This window comes from Camelus bactrianus, chromosome 16, assembly GCF_048773025.1.
Source record: "Camelus bactrianus isolate YW-2024 breed Bactrian camel chromosome 16, ASM4877302v1, whole genome shotgun sequence".
NCBI lineage: Eukaryota > Metazoa > Chordata > Mammalia > Artiodactyla > Camelidae > Camelus > Camelus bactrianus.
The window spans coordinates 42216457-42242082 of NC_133554.1; the positions used below are offsets into that span (position 1 = coordinate 42216457).

At 38.4% G+C, this 25626-nt stretch overlaps 1 protein-coding gene across 1 annotated transcript; it reads left to right on the plus strand.

The window, feature by feature from the left end:
- The first annotated feature begins 1557 nt into the window (after nucleotides 1–1557).
- Nucleotides 1558–25385, plus strand: LOC105072578 (leucine-rich repeat-containing protein 37A3). The gene is given in 11 exon segments (XM_074342205.1): nucleotides 1558–1717; nucleotides 1802–1964; nucleotides 4295–4366; nucleotides 12349–12420; nucleotides 15296–15367; nucleotides 16382–16462; nucleotides 20397–20468; nucleotides 21025–21038; nucleotides 21041–21095; nucleotides 22785–22903; nucleotides 24845–25385. Coding segments are annotated over 11 exon segments (1224 nt in total). The 3' UTR covers nucleotides 25189–25385.
- The last annotated feature ends 241 nt before the right edge of the window (nucleotides 25386–25626 follow it).

A 25626-nucleotide genomic window follows, 5' to 3' on the forward strand; every position in this document is an offset into this window, starting at 1 on the left:
TGGACCTTCTCCTACCATGCAGGGGAACCCAACTTGGCCTCCAGAGCCCCATCAGCCTTCATTGTATCAGGAGGTGACAGTTCCAACACCAGCTCAGGATCACACTTAGCATGTAATGTCACCTAGTGTCACAGATAAACCTTTGGGCCTGGGGCTTACTGTAACTTCAGAACCCACTATGGAGGAGGAACACTCTACACCTCCCCTTCCAAACACCCTCAGAGGACACTTGCCCCTTCAAGCATCACTCCAGTCACATTTCACACTGTGGACCTGGAAGTTACTGAAACTGGAGCAACCAGTGTGGACGTTGAACCTTCTCTGACCAAGCAAGAGAACCCAACTCAGCCTCCAGAGCCAACAAAGGAGGTTGTTGTTCAATATCCACCCTATCAGGAGGTGACCGTTCCAACTCAAATTAAGGGTCAGGGTCAGACCCTAACAGCATCAAGCGTGAAATCTCATCATGTAGACCTGGAGCTAACCGTGACTTCAGAACCTACTACGGAGGCTGAACACTCTACATCTCCCACTACAAGACACACTAAGGTGACACTTGCCGCTTCAAGCATCACTTCAGTTACAATTCACTTGGTGGACCTGGAACATACAGTAACGAGCATCCATTGTGGATGTTGAACATTCTCCAACCAAGCAAGAGACCCCAACTCAGCCTCCAGAGCCACCAAAGGAGGTTGACTTTCAATATCCACCCCATCAGGAGGTGCCCATTCCAACTCCAAGGAAGGGTCAAGGTCAGCACCCAACACCGTCCAGCATCACACCTCATCACCTAGACCTGGAGATAACCGTGACTTCAGGACCTAGTGTGGAGGCAGAACACTCTACATCTCACCCTCCAAAACACCCTGAGGGGACACTTGCCCCTTCAAGCATCACTCCAGTCACAATTCACACTGTGGACCTGGAACTTACATTAACAAGCATCCATTGTGGAGGTTGAACCTTCTCCGACCAAGCAAGAGAACCCAACTCAGCCTCCAGAGCCAACAAAGGAGGTTGTCTTTCAATATCCACCCCATCAGGAGGTGACCATTCCAACTCCAAGGAAGGGTCAAGGTCAGCACCCAACACTGTCCAGCATCACACATCATCACATAGACCTTTAGCTAACTGTGACTTCAGAACTTAGTGCAGAGGCTGAACACTCTACATCTCCCTCTCCAAAACACCCTGAGGGGACACCCGCCCCTTCGAGCATCTCTCCAGTCACAGTTCACACTGTGGACATGGAACTTACAGTAACGAGCATCCATTGTGGGCATTGAACATTCTCCAACCAGCCTCCAGAGCTAGCAAAGGAGGTTGTCGTTCAATATCCACCCCATCAAGTGGTGACCAATCCAAAATCCAAGGAAGAGTCAAGGTCAGCACCCAACACCGTCCAGTGTCACACCTCATCACGTAGACCTGGAGCTAACCGTGACTTCAGAACCTACTACGGAGGCTGAACACTCTTCATCTCCCCCTCCAAAACACCCTGATGGGACACTTGCCCCTTCAAGCATCACTCCAGTCACAGTTGACACTGTGGACATGGAAGTGACTGTAACTGGAGAATCCAGTGTGATTGCAGAACCTGTTATGAAGGCTGAACATTCTACATTCCTTCAGAAAACTACAGCTCCTTCTCCTGAGGTGGCCCTTGCACACCCACTCCTGACTCGAATCACAGTTACAGCTGTAGGCCCAGAAGGTACCATAACTCGACACCCAGGGTCATCGAAGACAGCTGTTTAGACTGATCCTTCAGTGGTGCATTCTATAACATACACCTCAGAAAAGGAGCAACTGGAACAGAGTGCTCCCACAAGCGTGAATGTCTGTGAGCTCTGCATCTGCAGTATTGAGACCTTGTCCTGCGTTGGTCTCAGCCCAAAGGAGAGGCACTGCAGAGTGCCTGTGCCAGAGCCCGACAGCTACAATGGCACCTTCACCGTCCTGTAAGTATTGCTTTTCCTCATTTGTTCTCTGCATCCTGCCTGACCTGGCAGCCTTTCTTTGAGGTCTTCCTGGGTCTTCCTCATCTCCCCAGTTCACACTGACTGACTTTGTTTTTACCTTTTGTCTTATAAGAAATTTCTCATCTTCATTCGCCTTCTTACTATCATTCCTTCTTCTCCAGTCTTTTGAATTGCCCCTACTCTTTTTCTTACTCCATTTTTTAGTCCATTATTTAATTTCTTAACATCTTCTCTTCTCCCATTTTTCTCCATCCTCATTGCAGCAACCCGTACCTCTCCCCATCTCATTGGTGGTAATTCAACAAAGTGGTTAAGAGTAGAGATTCTGGAGTCAGACTACCTGGGTTTGAATCCAGATCTGCCCTTTATTAGCTTTGTGACTCAGTTTCCTCATCTGGAAATTAGGGATTATCATAGTCACCAACCATCTCATAGGATTATTGTGAGATTTAGGTGAGTTAATATGTGTAAAGCTTTTACGTCAGTGCCTAGCATATATCTGAGTGTTAGCCATTATTATTATTCAATCCCTCAGTTACACTGAGAACTCATCTTTGCCCCCTGGATTTCTATGTATAGCACCCATTTTATGCCCAACCCAAGGCTAAGTACTGTGGGAGCCACAGAAGTATGGTGTTGTCTCCAGAACATCACAGTGACAGGTGGGAAGAAAGGGAATACACCTTAAAAGGTAGGTGATGTGTAATTGAGTATTAAAAGATACAGAGAGGTGCTGTAATTAACCAGAACCTGGAATCACTGGGGTGTGGAGGTCAGGGGAAACTGCATGGGTTAGCTAAAACTTTCACTGGAACTTAAAGACTGGCTGTGATTTGTTAGAGTAAAAATAGGGAATAGAGTCTAGGGAAAGGTGTGGCTGCAGGAATCATGAGGATTTAAGAGATCAGTCTAGCTGTGAAGAACGGGGTTAGGCAGCAATGAAAGATATGCTATGAAAAACCTTGACTGTCACAAATGAGGGGTTGAAAAATATGCTATAAGATGTGGGGAGCCATTGAAATTTTTCAAGGAAAAGAGAGAAATGATGAAAACAAGAAGTTTATTTTAGATTCCATATGTAGTGTGATCTAGAGAGGAAGGTTGGATTCAGGGAGACCAAACAGAATGCTGTAGCAAAACCTAGGAGGAAAGTGAGAATGGGCTGAATTAGCATGGTTGTGATAGGAGGAGGAGGAAATCCTAAAAGCACAACAAAGGGAAAACTGACAAGGTTTACTAACTGCCTAGAGTCGGGGGGCGAGGTGTACAGGAAAGAGAAAAATCAAATATGTTGATGAGGAGAAGGCTGGTGGTACAACAGGTGGACATACAGTTGGGAAGGAGAGCCACTTTGAGGGACATGGGTTCAGTTTTTATTGATGAATATAAAGCAACCAGAAGGCTTCTGTTTGAGTGGAAATGTCCCATAGGGAGGTGGGCAGACAGGTATCTGTTTTGACTTATTTCTGATCCCCCTGAAAAATGTGCATATAAACTAAATCGTCGTTGCTGAGGGAAGAGGACAAAGCTAAAGGTAAAGATTCAACGCCATCCAGTTAGTGGTTGAAACTGAACCTCAGGCATTTAACAGCTTCTTTTAAACATGTGTAATTCATGGGTACATTCTCACTGTGTAAAAGAAAGTGTCATAGAAGTATGCACAGGATAAAATGTGAAATTCTCTCCCCACCCTCCCTCCCACCCATAAGATAACTATGTTACTATTTTGATGTGTGTCCTTCCTTCCAGGCTCTTTCCTTTGCATTTTTTCCCCTAATGAGGTAATAACTTCACTCCTTACTCGGTGATCTGTGCTTTTCCTTATGCGATGTGTCTAAGAGGTATTTCCATATTAGTCTCTAATTTCTAACTGCCCTTATCCTTCCAATACCTGGAGAGATTTAGAGGGCACTGAGCCAAAGCTTTGGTGTTACCTGGCATAAGATTTCTTTACTTGCTGATAATGATACATTTTTGCCATTTTTATCATTGATTTGTAGGAGTCATTTTAGACACATAAGTGACTTTGGGAGAAAAAAGACTTACATTCAAAACAATTGGCAATATGTATCCAAGAAATTGGACAGATAGGAAGTTCAGGTTCTCAGGAGATGCCTCATTACTTGTGCCAGTGGCCTCACATTATATGTTTATGAATTGTGCCCACTGGGAAGCTAAGAAGCTGTGGGAGTTAGAAAGCTGGTCTCTTCTGCATTTGAGTATTCCCCACAAGGTTACTGTGATTCTCTCACTTACTCTGCTCATTCTTTTCCTACCTATTTAAGGATATGAACTGTGTTCCTTCACAGAGATTTCCAAGAAAACTCTATTTCTTACATTGATGAAAATACATGGAAGCCTTACTGCTGGACTGAGAAACTGTGAGTATATTCTCTCCGAACATGCATACAAAACACTAACTGCCTTGTCAGATTCTTCTTGGTCCAGAATTTCGAGGTCAACAGCTGTGTTAAAAGGTACTTCCCCCTTCATATTCCAAACCAACCTATTGATTGAAATTCCATGTTTATTTAAAAAATCAAACTTGGCAGGCCCTCATTCAAATAAGCAAGAACCAATTTAAACTTACTTTCCATTATACCAGTAATACATGATTATATTCTCAATATATAAAAATGAAAAACAGGTATAATGAAAACCCTTCTTGTGCCTTAATCCCCCACTCACAACAATTTTGAGTTTAGTAAAACAGTCCTTCCAGACTCTTTTCCATGTATTTGGCTACATACATATTTACAGATAAAATAAGTTTGTCATGTGTCTTTCTTATCCTTTTGTATGTAAAGGATAACATCCTGCAACTTGATTCTTTAACGTCATGATACATCTTATGTTTCTTTCTTTCCCAGTACGTAGAGGGTTGCCCCATTCATTTAAACTCCTGCATAATATTCCATAGTATGGATGTATCAGTTTAATAATGCTTGTATTGAAAGGTGTTTAGATTGCATCTAGTTTTCTTTTTACAAACATTGCTGCAATGAGCATCCTTGCACATGCATCTTTGTGAGCCTGTCAGGTATTTCCGTAGAATAGATACCTAGAAATGGGATTGTTGGGGTGAAAAGTATGTAGATATAAACTTCTAATTGCCCTCAAGCAAGTTGTGCCAGTTTATACTCCAGTCAGCACTCCCTGACAGCCTTTACTTCCCCACAGCCTTCCACTGCTGGATATTCTCCAAGTTTTTGGCTGATCTGAAGGGTCAATAAAAGGGGTGCCATGTGAATTTGAATTTTTCTGAAGCTGTGAATTTAAATATCTTTATATGTTTGCTGGACATTTGTATTTCATCTCTGAATTGTCTGTCCTTTACCCATTTTTCTGTTTTTTTTTTTTTAAATTGATTTGTAGGTAAGTCAGGTTAGATAAAATAAGTGATTTTAGGGAGAAAACTACATTCAAGGCAATTAACTGGCATTTTTCATGGCAGTTTGTATTATTTGTTCAACCTGAATAGACAAATCATAAATATAACTTCCAAATTAATAATAAAAGTAGTAACAGTCATAGTAATCTTGAAGTAGAGATTATGAGTACCCTTAAAGAGATGCCCCCTTAATCTGATAAGTTACTGATAAGGAAAAAAATGCTAGAACCAGGCAGTTTTTTGTTTTTGTTTTTTAAATTTACAGATTTCTTAAATACTATATATGATTTTTATTTCTCATGACAGTATCTGACTTGGAGGTTTTATTTCCCAGGCTTGTAAGAAAAATGAAAGTCATTTGGCACAAGAAATAGAGAATACTAGTTTTCTCTGGAGAGGAAAATTGAATGGTAGACTGAGGGAAAGATGTAAGGGGAAAACTTTGGATCGTATACTATATACCTTTGGAATTCTGAGCCATGTGAATATATATTACATATTTAAGAAAAGTAAATCAAAATTAAAAAACTAATTTTTCTAAAGCATGTATTTCAGTTGACACAGTATAATATGAGTCTGGTAAGGATTGAAATTTTCTAAGGCAGCTTGAGTTTTATACTTTATAAGCAGAGGTTCCTAACTTAGAGTCAGTGGCTCCCGATGGCAGGATTTCTTAATCCCCTACCCCCACCACATGTATCTTTTTGGCGATCTGCATAAGCTTATGTTCTTAGGATAATGTTATTAAATGTAAAATAAATTAATATATATACAGAAAAACAAAGGAAACCATTACACTGAAATCATTTTCAGAATATTTTAAAAATTAGTGATATAGAAATAAATATGCTTCTCTTAACACATTAAATAACAAGAATAGTTGTAAGTCTAATAACTATTATAACTCCAAGATAGTGATGAGAATAAATGATATTTCAAGATACCTGCAACAAACATGTGATATGGAGTGATCTGTGACTTCTGTTGGGAAGCAAGTTAACTGTACTGCTAATCTCCTGTGGTTTGTTGCCTGCACTCAGAACAGAAGGAATTGCTAGTTTTAATTAGAGATTTGTGAAAATGGAGAAGTAATTTTATTTCCCTTCCAAGTTTGGGCCTCTGAATTCAGTCCACTCTGTTCACAAACCTCTGCCCTAAAAGGATGATCCACAAATGGAAATTGCATGCACACTTTTGCATGTATTCAAGAAAGTGCAGTTTTCTAGGGAAAAGGGCCATTACATTTATGAAATTCTCAAAGGATTCTTGTCTCAAAAGATTGAGTCACAAATGTATGGGTGAAGAAAGACATTTCTGTAAAGCTATAAGTAGATAATAAATGAAAGATTTGTTTTAAATAACAGTATCTGATAGTTGGTAACCTGTCGCTTTCCGAATTCATCCAACAAATATTTATGGAGGATCCAGTGTGTGCCAGGGACTGTTTTACATGCCAGGGATATAGGCCCAAGAACAAAAGAGACCAAACAGCGCAGTCCTCAGAGGGTTAAAAAATACATAAAAATAAATATATAAATATAATAGATATAATATGAAATATTCATAAGTGCTTTGGAGAGAAAGAAAGCAGAGGAAGGAGGGTAAATTACTTTCAGAATGGCCTACTGTTTGCATTATACGTTAAGTCAAACAAACAAACAAAAAACCCTGAGCCCTGTCAGTTTCCTAGAAGTTACAGAGAGGGATAATTGTGAAAATAGATAATATCAAGAATGAATGTGAAATTCAGAAGGTTGCCTTAGACCATAACCGTGGTCAGAGGTTAATGGATGTTTCTTAAATGTTAGTTCGTGCCTGGTTTAGATACTTTCCTGGTGTGAGGAAGTTTTAGATCTGGCTTTAACTCTGATTCCCTATAACTTTAAAATTTTTCTTCAGTGAAAATGAGTGTTTGGAGTTCTACAGATGAATACATTTTATTTCAGTTAGTTGCTTATTTGAAGCTCCTTTTGGGGGTAATTTTTTGGTGACTGACTCATTCTCTAAACTTTACTTCTAGATTGAATGTATTGTTGTTATTTAAAAAAATTTTTCTATCCTGTCATCCAAACAGCTTGACACAAAGAAACCCCATTAACTTAAAAGACATACTCTTTGGTTACTCCCCATCCTTCTGTGATACTTAGACTCTAGCCAGTCTGACATGGGCAACAGTCAATCAGAAGACACTGCCATCAACAGTTGAGGGTCAGCCCTGTCTCTGTTGGTTTACTGAATCCTTGTCAGTGTTTAAAGTTATCATTAGTATATGTGAGTTTCATTTTTGTCTTGATTTTTTTCATGTATCGTTGTTTCTTATGATCTTTCTATGTCATCTATGGTGTTCGCGTACAGCTTTGTTATGTGATGTAGGGATGTAGAGTTTTTTCCAACTTTTAATTTATGAGAAGGGTTACTATAAATGTCATTGGATGTACTGATTTTTGTGGATCATTTCCATGGAAATATGAAACTTAACTACTTAACAGAGGTGAGAAAACAGTCAGTCATAGCACCACCTGTTGACCACTCCCCCTTCACATATCTTCTGACCATCACTGCTGTTCCTTCTAACGTGATCAATTTCAAATGGAGGTCAGGGTCTTGGAAGCATTCTCAGGGCTCCAAGAGTTCTTTGTGGGGATTTAAGTTTTTTCTGTGTTTTTTTTTTTAATGATCTTTTGAAAAAGCGTGGAACTACATCCTGTATAATGTGAGCCACCATATAACTAAGAGCTGCCCTTGATTTCAGCCACAGAGTTTCCAGATAGTAACATGTTAATTCTCATAAGCTATGAGTAAATAATCTATGAGATGGACTTAAGCTATGAGATGGAATTAATATAAATGTGACCAAAAGGCACTGTGAGAGAAAAACAAGAACATTTTACATGCAGAACTCCGTGGAAATAGTTTCACAACGCAATATAGTGTGTGCTCAAATCCCCAGGGCTCCTGAAGGATGTACAACTGTTAATACTTCCCACAAGGAAGGGGATTCTCTGAGGCAAGAGAAAGTTACCTTTGCTATCTTACAGAGTTTCTTGTGTGCTGGCTCCCTACTGCTTCCTCCCTCTAACTCTTGGAGGCACTGGTTATGGGCCTTCCTGCTTAGCAGGTTTAAGAAGCAGGTGCAAAAAAAGAAAAAAGAAAAGAAACTGGTGCAAAACAGCACCTTCTCTTCCCCGCAGCATGTTCCTAGTCTTTGTTGTGAGACCAGGCAGAGCAAAGGCCTTAGCTGTCCTCGGGCAGACCCAGGTGGCAGGCGTGAGTGTGAATCCTTCCTGCCCCCTGCATTCTGCATTCTGGAGAGGTCATTGGCTGGATCTCTCAGTTTTCTAATTTGTTCTTTAACTGTCATTTCTGCTGCTCATGTACTGAGTTTTTTTTTTAAATTAATGCGAAATTTCCATTCATATATTCTTGAGTTGATTCTTTGCAACGGATGTACTGTCTATTTACATCTGCCTGGGGATACTAATTATGCTGTTCTAAAGTCCTCTTGTGTTAACTCTGATTAGCGGGCTATATGCTGTTATGTTTGTTTTTGTTTTCTGTCCTTAATAGAGTTGGCTTTCTCCCATTGGTCATTTCTGAGTACAGTTCATCTTTGTAGTTGAGATTCTGCTGCTTCTGTTTTCCAGCTTTATGGGAGAGGTGAAGTGAGCTGCTGAGGCTTGTTACTCCCATTGGGTTCTCCTGAGAGTAGGCAAGAAGTGGAAGGTGCCTTCTGCTGGCTAGTGAGGGAGTGCATGGCCTTCCTCCAGGGTTCTGGGACTTTGCCCTTTTTCTAACACCAGTTGCTCCAACCTGGAGGAAGAACTTTTTTTTTTTTTGCTGCCTGGGTCAAGGAGCAAAGATGTGGGGTTGATGTGCTGCAGGTTGCTCCTACGACACCATCCCAAATAATCACGCTGCAGGCAGCTACAGGACATTTCTGGTCAGGGAGCATTTGTAGAGCTGCTTGCTTTGAGCTAAGGTTGTCGTTTTTAAATTATATCTTTTCTGTCATTCTTAGGGATTTTGGTGGAAGTTGAAGGAGTAGAGGCTTGACATGTTTCAATCTGCCAACTTGAAATAGCACAACTTCTTAGAAGTACAATTTTGTATCCCTGTTACCTCCTAGAGAAACTCAGGCAAATATGTGTCCGGATACAAATACAGGACTGTTCAAACCAGCATTGTTTTTAGTAACTAAAGAATAGAAAGCTCTTGGTATGTACCAGTAATTGAATCAATAAAGTGCGGTTAGTCCCACACTTAGAAGACTTACACTCTATCAGAAATGTGATGATGGCCACAGAAATCCCCTTACAGTTTCTGGTAGCCACTTAAAAGTAACAAGAAACAGATGAAATAAATGTTAATGTATTCTATTTAACCCTTATAACCCAAATATTATCATTTCAACATGTAAACATTATATACATTGTTGATAAGATATTCTACATCTTTTTCTTTAAGTCTTCAAAAATATTCAAAGTATTGTCATATCTACATGTAATCAGTATAAAAATTAACGAGAGTCTCCATAGTTTTTGTCTGTACTCTTTGAAACTCAATTTTCTTGCTAAATTTTATTTGTATTTAGATTTCATAAAATTTACAGTTGAAAAGTTGTATCACACACCCAAATTGTTGCAAACACACTTAACATTTTTTTTAACATTTTTTATTGATTTATAATCATTTTACAATGTTGTGTCAAATTCCAGTGTTCAGTACAATTTTTCAGTCATACATGGACATATACACACTCATTGTCACATTTTTTTCTCTGTGAGCTACCATAATGTTTTGTGTATATTTCCCTGTGCTATACAGTATAATCTTGTTTATCTATTCTACAATTTTGAAATCCCAGTCTATCCCTTCCCACCCTCTGCCCCCCTGGCAACCACAAGTCTGTATTCTCTGTCTATGAGTCTATTTCTGTCCTGTATTTATGCTTTGTTTTTGTTTGTTTGTTTGTTTTTTAGATTCCACATATGAGCAATCTCATATGGCATTTTTCTTTCTCTTTCTGGCTTACTTTGCTTAGAATGACATTCTCCAGGAGCATCCATGTTGTTGCAAATGGCGTTATGTTGTCGGGTTTTATGGCTGAGTAGTATTCCATTGTATAAATATACCACATCTTCTTTATCCATTCACCTGTTGATGGACATTTAGGCTGTTTCCATGTCTTGGCTATTGTAAATAGTGCTGCTATGAACATTGGGGTGCAGGTGTCATCCTGAAGTAGGGTTCCTTCTGGATACAAGCCCAGGAGTGGGATTCCTGGGTCATACGTTAAGTCTATTCCTAGTCTTTTGTGGAATTTCCACACTGTTTTCCATAGTGGCTGCACCAAACTGCATTCCCACCAGCAGTGTAGGAGGGTTCCCCTTTCTCCACTGCCTCTCCAGCATTTGTCATTTGTGGATTTTTGAATGACGGCCATTCTGACTGGTGTGAGGTGATACCTCATTGTAGTTTTGATTTGCATTTCTCTGATAATTAGTGATATTGAGCATTTTTTCATATGCCTTTTGATCATTTGTATGTCTTCTTTGGAGAACTGCTTGTTTAGGTCTTCTGCCCATTTTTGGATTGGGTTGTTTATTTTTTCCTTATTGAGTCGTATGAGCTGCTTATATATTCTGGAGATCAAGCCTTTGTTGGTTTCATTTGCAAAAATTTTCTCCCATTCCGTAGGTTGTCTTCTTGTTTTACTTATGGTTTCCTTTGCTGTGCAGAAGCTTGTAAGTTTCATTAGGTCCCATTTGTTTATTCTTGCTTTTATTTCTACTAGGAGAAAAATTTTGAAATGTATGTCAGATAATGTTTTGCCTATGTTTTCCTCTAGGAGGTTTATTGTATCTTGTCTTATGGTTAAGTCTTTGATCCATTTTGAGTTGATTTTTGTATATGGTGTAAGACAGTGTTCTAGCTTCATTGCTTTACATGCTGCTGTCCAGTTTTCCCAACACCATTTGCTGAAGAGACTGTCTTTATTCAATTGTATATTCTTGCCTCCTTTGTTGAAGATTAGTTGACCAAACATTTTCTGATAATTACATTGAGTATCAGTTTTTACATTTTAATTTTAAAAATAATTAAGTTAAATTAGAATTCAACTCCTTAAGCACATTAGCTACTCAAGTACTCAGTAGCCACATGTTGCTAGACATGCAACACTACATGCTACATGCAAGAATAAAATAGATTTACAAAATATTGTTGAATGAAAGAACATAGAGAATAATACATAAATGATTCCACTTACATAAAGTTAAGAAGCAAGAATAAATTATATTCTTTGTGGCTGATGTATAAAAGGCAAAACTACATTTAAAAAGCAAGGAAAGTAGTATTAAAGTCAGGATAGTGGTTCCCTCTAGGGAGAGGGCTGTAATTGGAAAGGAGCACAGCAGGGGCTGCGGGGGTGCTGGCTGTGTTTTTTCTTGATGTGAATGGTGTTACATGGGAAGTTCTAATTATTAAAGTGAACAGGTATGTATATTTTACGTACATTTTAATTTTGAAAAAAAATTTCAGTGGGGAGAAAAATCAAATGGCTTCATTTGCAGCCCTAATATACTCTGGGACTTCCAGATACGGTTTGGGAAAAGAGAGAAAGGAGTGGCAGCTCTGCAGCATCAGTGCTGCCCAGAGTTGGGTTCTAACCAAGGACTTGTGATCTGAAGAGTAGGCGTTGAATACATGATTTGGTGAGGAAGAGCGGATGGGTGTGTGTGTGTGTGTGTGTGTGTGTGTGTGTGATGGAGAGAGATGGACGCAAAGGAAGACGGAAGAAAAAATGATTAAATGAAACCAGAGCAGAGATCACCATCTCTAAATTAAATAAGAGTTAGGGTATTTAGGTGGCAGCATTATCCAGGCTTCCCCTACATATAGGAGTTAGTCTTATGTAGTAAGTAATTGTAGTTGTGTTGCATCTTGACTCAAAATAACCTTTTCATTTTTTAGAATTCTCAGAGAAAGTTCTTTGACTGAGTTACATAAGGAATCATTTAAAGGCTTGCTAGCCCTCCGGTATTTGTAAGTTAGTTAGTTAATCATATTTACTTATGAGGTCTTAGTTATATTATCAAAAAGTAATTAAGAGGTTCAAATCAGATAACCTCTACAATTTTTTCAGGCAATAAAATTCTGTAATTCTCTGTGTAGGGCCCCAGCCCATCTCCAGCATCAAATACTTCCTATGCATTTTTAATTTTTACATTTATATAGACAAGCTACAGATAGAAAAACAGTTTCAGTTGTAGAGGAGAAGTAGTAATGAGGTCCAAGCAATTCTAGACACTCATATGAACCTTATTATGTAAGTGTTCATATACCATCCACTTATATTTAGTTTATGGCCCACGGATCAGATCCAGCCCATGAGCCGTATTTACACAGCACACAAGTTAAGGATGATGTTTAAAGGGCTTTAATTGGGAAAATGGAGGAAAAAACAAAGGAAAACACGCGACAGAGACTGTGTGTGGCCTGCACAGCCTCACATACTCACTGTGTGGCCTTCACAGAAAAGGAGTGAAAAAGGTGGTTTAGTAGAATGAGAGGAATTAAAGTTAAGCTCAAATTATCACCTACAGGACCAGAAAATATAGAACACTTACATTAATATGAGTGCCATTAAGTCATAATTTTAATATAAATTAAATTAACTTTTAAATATTAAATATTAAAGCAAATGAATTATGTAAACAGTATTGTCCAGAACACATCAAGTTACCAAGACAAGAGACTGGCATTAAGGGTTCAATGTTGGAATTGTTATACCAATATTAAAAATGTTTAAGGTGATGGTTAAAGTGGTATAGTTATACATGTTTACACCAAGTAAGCATATTAGAAATGCCCCTAACTTCACTAATTACAAAATAAAAAACTCTGCAGCCTCATTATACAAGGAAAGAAATGCTTGCATAGTATTTTTGTTTATTTAGAGATAGGGAGATACTGTGTTCTTTGCTATGAAAGATCAATTTTTATCCATTGTCCATGGCATCCAGAGCTGTGTATGCCATTAATCCTTACTAAGCTAACTAATGATGCTCTTTAGCAACGAGATTCTTCTTGCAAATATAGAAGGCTGAGGGAATTGGGTATAAGGACCCTCACATGGCCCTAAAAATAGTCCTTTTAACAGTCAAACCATCCAAACCTTAAGGGGCAACCACTTTTGTGTTAGTCTTCTTGGGTCCCTCTGTCATGTGGGCTCCAAACCTTAGAAACACAGTTTGGAGAAAAATAAATGAGTTAACTGCTCAGTGGATTAGGCCTTTGACTACTTCTACTATGAAATACTTTCTTAGCTGATTATTTCATGTTAGCGTAAATCATTTTTACTCATTTTAAGAAATGCCAATTAGTAAAAAAGAGTATGCCGAGCACATGCCTAATGTAAACACAAAGATGGGTAAGACAGAGTTCCTTCTAGCAACTCCTGATCTCACAGGGAAAATAAACATAAGCTCAAACCAAATGCACAAGCACAGAGTGGATGACAGAGTGCTGCAGAGGCATAGAAAAGGGAGCGATGAAGTAGTAGACCTACATTTCTTCCAAAACAGTCATTTTCCTCCTGTTCACTCCCCAGCTAGTTGTTTATTTTTAAAAACTCTGACTTTGCTCTATGTCCATGCATTGGCTTTAAACATGATAGACGTTGCACATGAGCAGGTCTAGTCCATACATTCAAGGAGTTTATACTCAGAGGAAATGGGCTGCAAAAACAGCTATATAAGAAAAAAAGAAGTGTAGAGGGGCAATGAGAGCCCTAAGTTGGTTTTGGAGCTCAGAAGAGGGAAGAAAGACTTCAAACTGGATCAGAGAAAATGTTAGATCAGTGCTGTTTGAACAGGACCTTAAAGGGCCATTGTGTATCAACAGACAGACATCTTGGGAAGAATAAATATACAAAAAAAAAAAAAAAAGAAAAGAGGCAAAACACAGGAAACATGCTTTTAGTACCTGGAGAGTACAAGTAGGAAGAGTAGGAGATTAGGGCCAGGTCATCTAGGGCTTTGAAGGCCACGCTGAGGGTGACACGCCAGGCTGCCCCATTCCCGCAGCAGTGCTCTCGGACAGACTTGAGCCTGCAGCAGAATCAGTCACTTGGAGGGCTTGTCAAAGCACAAGTTGTGCCCCACAGTTTCTGATTCAGTTGGTCCTGAGTAGAGCTGAGCATTTCTTAAGTAAGTTTACAAGTGATGGTGGTATTTGAGAACCACGTCTGGAGAGTTAACCTGGTGACTGTGTACAGGATGACTGAGAAAGGAAGAGACCAGAGGCAGAAACACCAGTCAGAAGACAATTACACCCATCCAGGATAAGTGAGAGACTAAGTTAGAATCAGTGGAAATAAGATAGCCAGCTATAGTCAAGTGTGGGTGTTTCAAATAAAAGTCAATATTTTAGTATAATACTGAATTAGTTCAAATTACACATTAATAAGAGCAGTAACTTCCTTTCAAGTCATGTGAAAGGCTATCTTTTATTTCTGCTGGTATTGAATTGGCATAGAAAAATAGAATTAAACTGGGAGTTGTGTAAATAGAGTATTCATTTTCACATTGAACATTATAATTATATATGGAGGTAAAAACTTTGAGTTTATAATCTAGAATTTGTTAAGACCACAAAAGGTTATCTAATCAATTCTTCTGCTCTGAGGAAAGATTACCTCCAAATTCTACCAAGATCTATATAGGTGTATATATTATTTGTGAAAATCATGAAAGTGAGACCCTTAAGAAGGTGAGGACAGGTTCCAATAACAATTCATAAGGTTTAGAGGTCATACAGAAGCGACTTACTCGTTGTTATTCTAACCTCTAGAAGTTATTCCTACTAATTAGCTATCTAGTAGCTAATTGAGGCAATATTTTCCTTTTCCTTTTCCTAGAGATTTATCCTTCAATAAAATACAGTTTTTTGAAAGTGGTACATTTGAATCGCTACCTTTTTTGGAGTTTGTGTAAGTTACAAATATAACTTCATTATGTTTGGAATTTTTATAAAACTTAATTTTTTATAAAATTAACTTGCTACTCATTTTGAAACATTAAAATTTTAGTGTAGAGAGCTACTACAATTATGTAGCTAATCCTTTTTGTCTCTTGCAAAGATTTGCAGTCAGATGACATTTGGCAATGTCTGGAGACATTTTTGGTTATCAGAACTATAGGTATGCTGCTGCCATCTGGTGGGCAGAGACCAGAGATGCTGCTAAACCACCTACAGGGTACTAGAGAGCCCCCCACAACAAAGAGTAGTCCGGCCCAAAATGTCAGTAGTACTGCCCTTTGCTAGAGAAGTAAGGATCACTTATCACAAATATTTATTGAGGATTTACTGTTTTGTATTTGTAGGCCCCTGACTGTGGGAACAAGGGAACAAGCCTTGGGCTAGAATGGTAAACAAGTTATTAAAAGCTGCAGACTCAGAGGTGAGAAGGCTGGTTAGCCAAGGACGGGTAAGATCCCCAGAGAGGGGCAACCTAAGACAGGCACAGCCACCTGAGTCCAAGAAGAACATTGTAAAGCAGCCGTTTCTTATACACTCTGCCCTGATAAGCTGTAAGGCTCACTGGTGTCAACACAAACATGATTTACCAAAACATAAAGGGTCTTCTGACCTTGAGCCAGACACTGCCAGTTAACCATTTCCTTTGTCATTCTTCTTTGCTATGTAAGACTGTGCAGCTTAATAAAGCTTCAGAGTAGCCATCAACTCTCTCCGCATACAGTGTGTATGTGTACATGGTATTGTGACACCGACAGTATCTAATGCACCATATATGTAATTATGAAAATATAAATCATAAGCAACTATTTTCCACAGTGAGATTTCTTTAGTGTATGGAAGAGATAATAAGGTTATGTTTCATCATATATAAATTAGAATTACTGCCAAAAGATAATGTTCTGAAAGAATATTTTTTTCTTCTTTTGCTTGTGTCTTTTTTTTCTTTCCTTTTTTCAGTTTGTAGAAATCTAAGTTGCAACTTAATCATAGACCTGAGCTTTGGAATATTCTGGGCCTGGAATGGAATGCAGTTTTTACACAAGTTGTAAGTGAAATAGATGAATGCATGTAAAAGCTATGTGTTTTGGTTATCGGTAATTGGTTAGCTGGGTGTAAGCTCACTATGAATTCCAGAAATTATGTCTTAAGATCTTTTTTTTTTTTTTTAAATGAGAAAACTAAGGTACAAAGAGGCCAGGAGACTTGTCTAACTCATATATGGAACACTTTGCTTTCCCTACTACTGATCCTTGGCACGAGCAATAAAATAAAAGGCACCCAACAGAAACACTCAAATTAGCATTGCCATGGAATCCCATTGTTGTTGCTCCAATATGTGAATGGTACTTGAAATTCCACTTTTGAATTTAGTTCCTGCTCATGTGCAAAATTCCTAACTACTTAAAATGTATGCAGCACAGAGCTGCAAAGAACTAAGTTTAGCCCCAAATTCTTCAGGGAGCAAAAGTTATGGGTACTTTCTCAACTATTAGCTTCTTTTAAATGGTAAACCATAAAGAATTCCTGAACACCCACCACTGGGCACCTCTCTCCCCAACCACCCAAAACATTATTTTTCAAAAAGTATATATGTCTGAAGTGAATTATATGTGGCCGATAGGAACCTTTGAGGTGTGGATATTTCTGTTAAGCTGTAGTGTGAAAAATATAAAGAAGATACATTGCTATCGCCTAATTCTATGTACTTTCCTGACTACTACTAATAAGAAGTGTGGGTTTTTCAGAATCTTGAAAATTCTGTGATTTCTCCATGTCACAAGCAGATCACAGCAGGTAGGTTCAGTGGCCTGAGGGGGATTTTAGACTCGAGGTGAAGAGCCTCCTCTAAATCAGGCTTTGGAAAAGACTTTCCTATTTGTCTTGTAGTTCAGAAATCCAGTTTCACACAGTTCACTTTGGGTTAATGAAGGTGTTGAAGGTGTGTCTGGAGCTGGATTAACAGTTCTGCAGATGCCCACCAGTGGCATCTCCCTCCCATCTTCATTGGTTTGCTGGTGCCTAACTTGTGGAAAGAGAACAGAGGGTCAGTTTTTCTCTTGCCAGAGAGTGGACTCATTAGGTCCCTCCACCAAGAGATTTTAGTAGCATCAGTACCATGTCTTAAACTCATGACCTTTTCTAAACACTTTATAACACCAAGAATCCCTTATAAGAATCTGAGTTTCATTATGGTTATGTAGGTGACCCGGGGGGGAAAATTGTGGAATCACAGTTAATAAAAATTAATTTATTCAAAAATATTCATTGAGTGCCATGCGTGCTGTGTGTCTGCCCTGCACTAAGTGCTGGGGTTACAAAGAAGAATAGGCCAAAGACTTTGTCCCCAAGAAACTTTCATACTGGGAGAAAATTGATGGGAAAACTTACAAGAGCCATGCTAGCATCTCTGCAGCAGGGTAACAAGGTTGGGGGGCAAGGAAGTAGAAAATGGGTGGTGGGCTAGAAAAGATGGTCATGGAAGAGGCATGAGCCTGTTCCTCTTGAATTTCTGTGTTTACCTTAAATGGCAGAAAAAGTTAATGAAAGAATCAGAGCCAGTGTTGGAAATAAGTTAACACTGTATTCCTAAAATTCATTCACAGTTACTTTCAAAAGGTTGTCAGAATACAGTAAGTGTGTGTTGGTGGCTGGGCTCCTCCTTTGTTTTGTGCCAAATCTAGAAAGTCTAGATGGTGCCACCCCTTGAGTTGTCATTTTGTTGCCTATAATGAGATATTACTGAGGTATTTATAAATTGAAATAATATTTTCCTCTGCATTAAATAAGTCTGGAAAAGGGCCCCAGCTGAGGTGAATTTGTCATGAATTAAATGAAGCTGAAGCTGCAGGGCTCCCCACTTGCCTAGGTCCCTTCCAAGGTCTTGGGAGGGATCCTAGCAGTTTTTGTGTTTATAACTTTGCATGTTTTTAGTTAGGATTTTTCCAATGTAGATGAATTTTAAGCCCCACAAAACCTTGATTCATCACTGGGTTTCAGGTAATTATAACTCAGTAGGTTTCTTGAATGAAACCTCTGTGTTATTGACAAACACCAGGTGAACAAGTTAGAGGTGTGCTAGAGTCTATTTTGAATCTGAGGTCCACCTCAAAGACAAACCAAGAGCTAATTAATTAATAAAGCACCATTTTTAACTTTGTTTTTTTTCTTTTTGTTTTGGTGGTGGGAGGTAATTCAACTTATTTATTTATTCTCAGAGGAGGTATGGGTACTGCTAAGTTTAATATTTCCTCCTTATCCTTAATTTTTGTCGCTTTGATTACTATGTGCCTTGGTGTGTTCCTCTTTGGGTTGATCCTGTGTGGAACTCTCTGCGCTTCCTGGATGTGGGTAACTGTTTCCTTTCCCAAGTTGGGGAAGTTTTTGGTTATTAGGATGTGGGCTATTTTTCAAGGCTACCACTGTCATGGTCTAGGACAAGCTAAAGCAATACAGATCTCACTGTCCTTATAGATTTTAATTTGTTTTTCTTAAATAAATTGCTCCCCAGATTGCTACAAGCCCACTGGTTAAATTTCCAGAGTTCTGAGAAAGTTGATTCTGACCATTTTTGCCAGTTGTTGTTGTTTTTATGGAGGGATGAATTTTCAGATGTCCTCACCCCACCATTTTTACTGATTAGCCTGCAACATGGTTTAAAATCTCTAAAGCCTCAATGACCATAGGCTAATTAAATATTTAATCATGGGAGATAATTGAAGAAATGAAATAAAAGAGAAAAATGTAATTCTCATAGAGGCTCTCCCAGATGGGGAAATGAAATTTGAAAAAGTATTTCTATATTTAGTGCCCTCAGACTTAAGGTTAAAGTAATAGTTATTTTAAACACACTCCTTTTTTTTTTTTTTTTTTTTTTTAATTCAGGTTAAACACAGGCTTTGGAGTCAGAACAGAGTTCAGGTTCCAGCTCTGCTTCTTACTAGCTTGATGCCTTAGGACAAGTTATATAACTTCTCTGTAAAATGGGATAATAATAATATCTATCACATAAGGTTACTGTGAGGATTAAATATTAAATGTTGTTCATAGATAGCTGGCAATCCAAAGGGTATTATTTGTGATAATCTTTATAATATTCTGTAAAAGTACACTAATGATTCTTGAGTAGAGTTAATTAACCTAAAGGCAGATTTTCTTTTCTTTCTTCCTGTTTCTTTTGGGTATACAAAAAAATTTTTCTTTTTCTTGTTTGTTTTAAAGAATTGAGAAGAAAATCTTTTCCAGCATTTTGGAATAAAAATTTGTTCCAGAAAATGAATTTGTCACTTTGTTGATATATAAACAAAATGTTATTTATGCAACAAATATTTATTAAGTACCTAGTAAATATTAGGCTCTGTGTCAGGCACTGAGATGACAATGACAATAAAATGTAGTCCCTGCTCTCATGGAGCTGACAATCCAGGAGACTGACAAGTAAGCAGGTGATTCCACACATGGTAGCAAAGGCTGTGATACAAGAACACATATGGGAGTGTGCAGTGGGAGTGTTGCTCTCCCCAGCTCCTCTTGTATTTTTCTCTTCTTCAGCTCCAGAACCAAGGGATTGGTCCTACTTTTGTGTTTAGCTGGGTAGTTTAAAACATGAAATTTTAAAAATTTCTAGAGATGAAAGAAAAATGCCTTGAATTATGGAGGATACTAGAAATAGTATTTCTTACAGAGGAATGGCTTCCTACCAGCATAGTTCCTTCTAGGGTTTTTGGCCTAAAAAGTTCTTTGGCATATTTTTTTCTTTGCTATCCACTTTTTTTTTTCTCTTTCTGTTCTCCACTTTATCATCTAGACACCTGGGTAGTTCCCAAATGAAGAGTGCTTTATGAATTCTAAGGGTGACTTATAGGTAGATTCAGGATTTTTTTTTTTTTTTTTTTTAGCTTCGAGTTCCATACCAAAAAAATGAATATAAACTTTCATGGATGTTATTTTGCAGATAATTTTAATGCCATTCCAGTCTTCAAAATTCTCAGTCATAATCCTTTGATAACAGTTGAAGATACTTATCTTTTTAAATTGCCAGCGTTAAGATATTTGTAAGTATTGCAACAGTCTTATGGCTCTTGAGTTGATTTCTGCTCTTTTTTTACTTTCATCAGAGATTGAGGATTTTGGCTAAAAAGTCACAATTTAAATTTTAACTGGGTTATTGTGGTAAGAATTATTGGCAAAGAAAAGGATTAAGAAAGAATGTATACGGGTAAGACAGCCAGCAGAGGAAGAAAGCAGTGTTGAAGAACATGTATAGAGATGAAACATGTAAAAATATGATTTATCCCAAAAAGCAAAAAGGAATAAGTTGTACGTTATATTAAAAAAAAAAAAGTAATCAAAAGAATTGAATGCAGTTGAGAGTGAGAGTTAGGATAATGGTAAAAGGAAAAAAAAAAAAAAAAAAAAGTCCTGTTCAGCACCAAGGTCATTAATTTAATGATGCAAATAAATTTAAATTTCTTCAATAAGAGCTCCCTGGAATTATTGTCTATGGCAAGTAAAAAGCCAGAATTGAAATAATCACATATTAGTTATCTTTTTAAAGGTAGAATTTTTGTCTTTGGGTTTATATCATGCCTGTTCGGGCTTTTCCTTCAGGGACCTGGGAAAAACACACGTCTCACAACAATTGAAAGAATCCCCATGATGGCCCTTGAATTGGAAAAACTGTAAGTTGATTTTTATTACATTTATTTTCAGTTGTTTTTTTATAGGTTTGTTTTATTATTTTCTTAAGTCAGGTTTATTGATGTATAAGTTTCATAATTTTCATGTAATAAAATTCACTCTGTTAAAATACACAGTTTGCTGTGTATTGACAAATATGTAGTTATATAGGCACCCCCACATCTGAGATATAGAAAACTTCTGCAGACCCAAAAGTCACCTCATGTCCCTCTGTAGTCAGTCCCCTCCTCCCACCACCAGCCCTGGTAACCACCAGTCTGATTTTTGTCCCTATAACTTTGCCCTTTCTGAATGCCTTATAAGTTAAATCATAGGGTATGTGGCCTTTTATTTTTGGCTTCTTTCACTTAGCCAGTCTCTTTGGAGATTATCCATGTTGTTGCACCTGTCAGTAATTCATTTCTTTTTATTGCTGAGTAGTATTCCAATTGTGTGGATATACAGTTTGTTTATGCATTCATCAGTGGATGAACATTTGAATTGTTTCTAGCTTTTTGACTATTATGAATAAAGCCACTAAAAACACTCATGAAAGTGCAAACATACGTTCTGTGTGAATATATGTTTTCATTTCTTTGGGACAAAATACCCAAGGATGAGGTTGCTGCATCCTATGCTAAGTGTATGTTTAACTTTTCAAGAAACTGCTTAACTGTTTTCTACAGTGACGGTACCACTTTGCATTCCCACTAGCAGTGCACGAGAGTTGCACTTGCTGCACAGCTTCACCTGATCCTTATATTTCAGTTTTTAAGAAAAATTTTAATGTCTCCAGTAGATATGTATGTATACTTCCATTTCTCTTGGGTAAATACTTGCCAATAGGATGGCTGGATCATTGGTAGGTGTATATTTAAATTAAAAAACTATTTTCCATAGTTGTTCAGCCATTTTACATCTCTGTTAGCTGTGTATGAGAGTTCCGTTTTCTTCACATTTTGCCTAAACTTGCTATGATCATCATTTTTTTTTAACTTTTTTTTATTGACTTAGAGTCATTTTACAATGTTGTGTCAAATTTCAGTGTAGAGCACAATTTTTCAGATATGATCATTGTTTTTAACTGTAGATAATTTAATAGTTATATAGTGGCATCTCAGTGTAGCATCTCTAACAATTAATCATGTCAAACATCTTTTCACATGCTTCTTTTCCATCTATATATCTTTGAATTTTTTGTCTATATTTTTATTGAGTTTTGAGAGTTCTTTATATATTCTAGAAACAGTCCTTTATTCAATATGTAGTTTTCTAAGTATTCTGTGATTTATCTTTCATTCTCTCAAGAGTGTCTTTCACGGCGCAGAAATTCTTAAATTTGACCATGTCTTATTTGTCTTTTTTTTTTTTTAAATGGACAGTGCCTTTTGTGTTGGGAGGAGATACTTCTGAATTAAACTACAAATCAGTGTCATCCAATTCTAATCCCTATCACCTTTTTTCCTAGGCACACCAACACCCACTGCCATCCTTACCCTTCTGTTGGGCACTTCTGTCCTCTGTATTTATTTACAACAGTTAAAAGCAACAGTTGGTCAACTGGTCGCTGTCCAATTCTCCAGGCCATGTGCCCCAAGAACTTATTTTTTTACTGCCCTGTGGTGGCCGTGGCCTGTCTCCCTACTCAAGTCACTCCTTTACCACTAATTTAATTCTGTTTCCATTTATAGGATCTTACCTAGCCGTCGGACCTGCTGCCTCTGCCAATTTAAAAATACTATTGAAGTTGTCTGCAAGACAGTCAAGCTGCGCTGTGACGGGGACTGCCTGGCAAGCACCACACGTTGTGGTGAGTCTGCATTGCCTGATGATAAATTTTTACTTTTTTTTAAAAATTTTTATTTTTAATCAGTGATGATAAAAATTTTAAACTAATGATGTAATCGAACTATTTTTATTCATTCATTCAGAGTTTCAACTCCTTAAATTTCTAAGAACTACTCCCTTGCTAAAAGTAAGATTCTCAGTTACATTATTAAGCTCATAATGCCTCAGTTACTGTCAGCTTAATAATGTAACTGATCCACATACATAGAGGAACAAGAGAAAGGCATGGAAGTGGGAAGGGAATGACCATTCAGGGCCACATATTGTATACTGTGCTCTCTGCTTGATGCGTTACCCCCAAATGAGAACTTATTCATGTAAGTGCACCACGGTTTGTAAACTGATTTAATATCCATTAGGTCTCAAGTACCCTTTGTCTTATAGGGCAGGTGTAAATATATTTTTGTTTATTTTGTTTGTTTTTTCAGTTTTATAAAAGAATGCAAGTGGTGGTATTTTGTGTTTTATTTGGAGCCTGAGCATTTCTGGTTCCATAAACAGAAGCTGCTACCTAGCCCTTCCAGTGGATGGGATGGCTCTTTTATTCTTAGACTGTCCAGCTCTGAACTTGCTCTGAAACTCAAGCATTTCTATACATAAAACACTCAGATGCTTTCAAGGATTTTTCTGTACATTAGATTTATTGGCACTTAACTTGGTGACTTCCAAAATGTGCTTTCATGCACAGAACAGCTTGAATACTGGTCTCTATCAATGATCTGGAGCACTTTATAAATAATATTTTGCTACTTACATAAAAATGTTGCTTATTTTCCAAACTTTTTTTTTTAAACCAATTATATTACTCCCTTCTCCCCCAGAAGTTGGCAGAACAGGCATTTTTAATCTCCCTCCTTTTACAGGTGAGCAAAGCAAGATCAGAGGTGTGAAGTGCTGAGGCCTAGTGCCTAGATCTCCTGTCCCCAGTTTGGGGCTGTCTGCGAGCTCTTGTTCCTCCTTTCTCATGACCCTTCACCTCTTCCTCTGACCCTCACACCTCCTCCTCTGACCCTAACCACCACCACCAAAAGTACTTTAAATCCTTCTGGAAGAGAGACCCAGCTGCACAGTGGTACACATGACCTTAACACAGTCAGAAGCTTTTGATGGGTCTCCAAGTAAATCTGGAAATACTAGGAGTTAAATAAAATGAAAGCAAAGTAGGCATCTGACAAAAGTTGCTTTTTCCCTTCTGCATTTTAGGACTTCCAAGTATTATTCCATTGATTTCTTGAATATTTCACATTAGCATACAGCCTGGCAAATCTCTTATTAACCTACACCCCAGATCTCTGCCCAAACGTTAGCCAGAGAGCCAGCGTGGACATAGTGTTTCTCTCTGTGTAGAGCCTTCTGTTATGGGGGCTGGGATATACGGGAGCAGGACCAAGGAGAGGCATTGGTGGTAAGTGGAAAAGGCCACATCCAGATGAGGACCTGTTAGCAGCGGGTGTTGTGATAATCTGTGATGGGAGCAGGAACACGAGCACGCTGAGGAGGTGGAGAGAGGAAGCCTCACTCCTCTGCGTCTGAGGCAGGATGGGCTGGGGTGTATGAACGAGAGGAGTCACAGTGGGTCTGCAGAGCGTCCTGCTGAGTGGGGAACAGTTGTCTTCCAGCCTTGACTTCTCTTGAGTACTGGGCAGTTGGCCCCTGGGAACCAGTGGAATAATCCTGAACACTGTCACTCTATTTCACACCATGGAATTTTCTGAGTAGAGAGCCACTTTTTCAAAAGATATCTTTTTTACCTCTTGTTGTGAAGTTTCTTTTTCTCCTCTCTAAGTGGCACTCAGATGTTTGCTGATTTCTAATTTATTTGGCTGCGATATGTGGCTGTGGACTGACAAAAAACTATCCAATAGCCTTCAATTATCAAAAACAGTCTCCTCTTTTTTGACAGATGAAGAAGCAGCAGTAGGGGATGCAGAAGGGTCATTCATGAAGGTTTTACAAGCCTGGAAGCAGAGCACCAGCGCCAAGCTGATTATTGAGCCAGAGAAGGCGTCCTTGGACACACGTGGTGTCAGCCTGCCAGCCTCCATGTATGAGCAGCCAGACTTTAATGATGAAAGTGACGTTGTCAGTGCAGTAAATTACGTACTGCCTTATTTCTCAGAGGGAAATCTAGAAGATGTAGAAGCAGCATTTTTGCCATTCATTAAACTTCTTTTTTCAAATATACAAGATGGAGATAAGCCCCTGGGTTATTTGGGGGGAAAAAAACACAAGGAACCATTCTGTTAAACCTGAATCCAACAATTAACCTTATAAAAATAAACTGAAGAGATTCTATCTTCTGAAAAAATGATTCGATTCAGAAATGCAAAAAAGAAAAAAAAATTGATGAGGTTAAAAACAAAGAAGAAACGCATGCTTGTACATGCCGACACTTTAGGCCCCAAATTTAAATGGCAGATCTTTCAAAAGGAATTGGAAATTGCCCAACCACAGGAAAACAGCCCAGCAAAGACTGAGAGTGTAGGGGAAAGGCTGTGGGGAGTGGAAAGGGTCCTCAAGGGCCCAGGGGGCATCATCAAAACACATATCAAAGAATTGATGCGTCAGGGGAAACAGAATGCCCAGCCACCTGTGGAGAACACTGCCAAGGAAAAAGAGCTCAGGAGGCCATCCCCAAGAAAGCTAGAGCAGCTTCAATGATGAAGAGGCCCAGGAAGTCAGTGG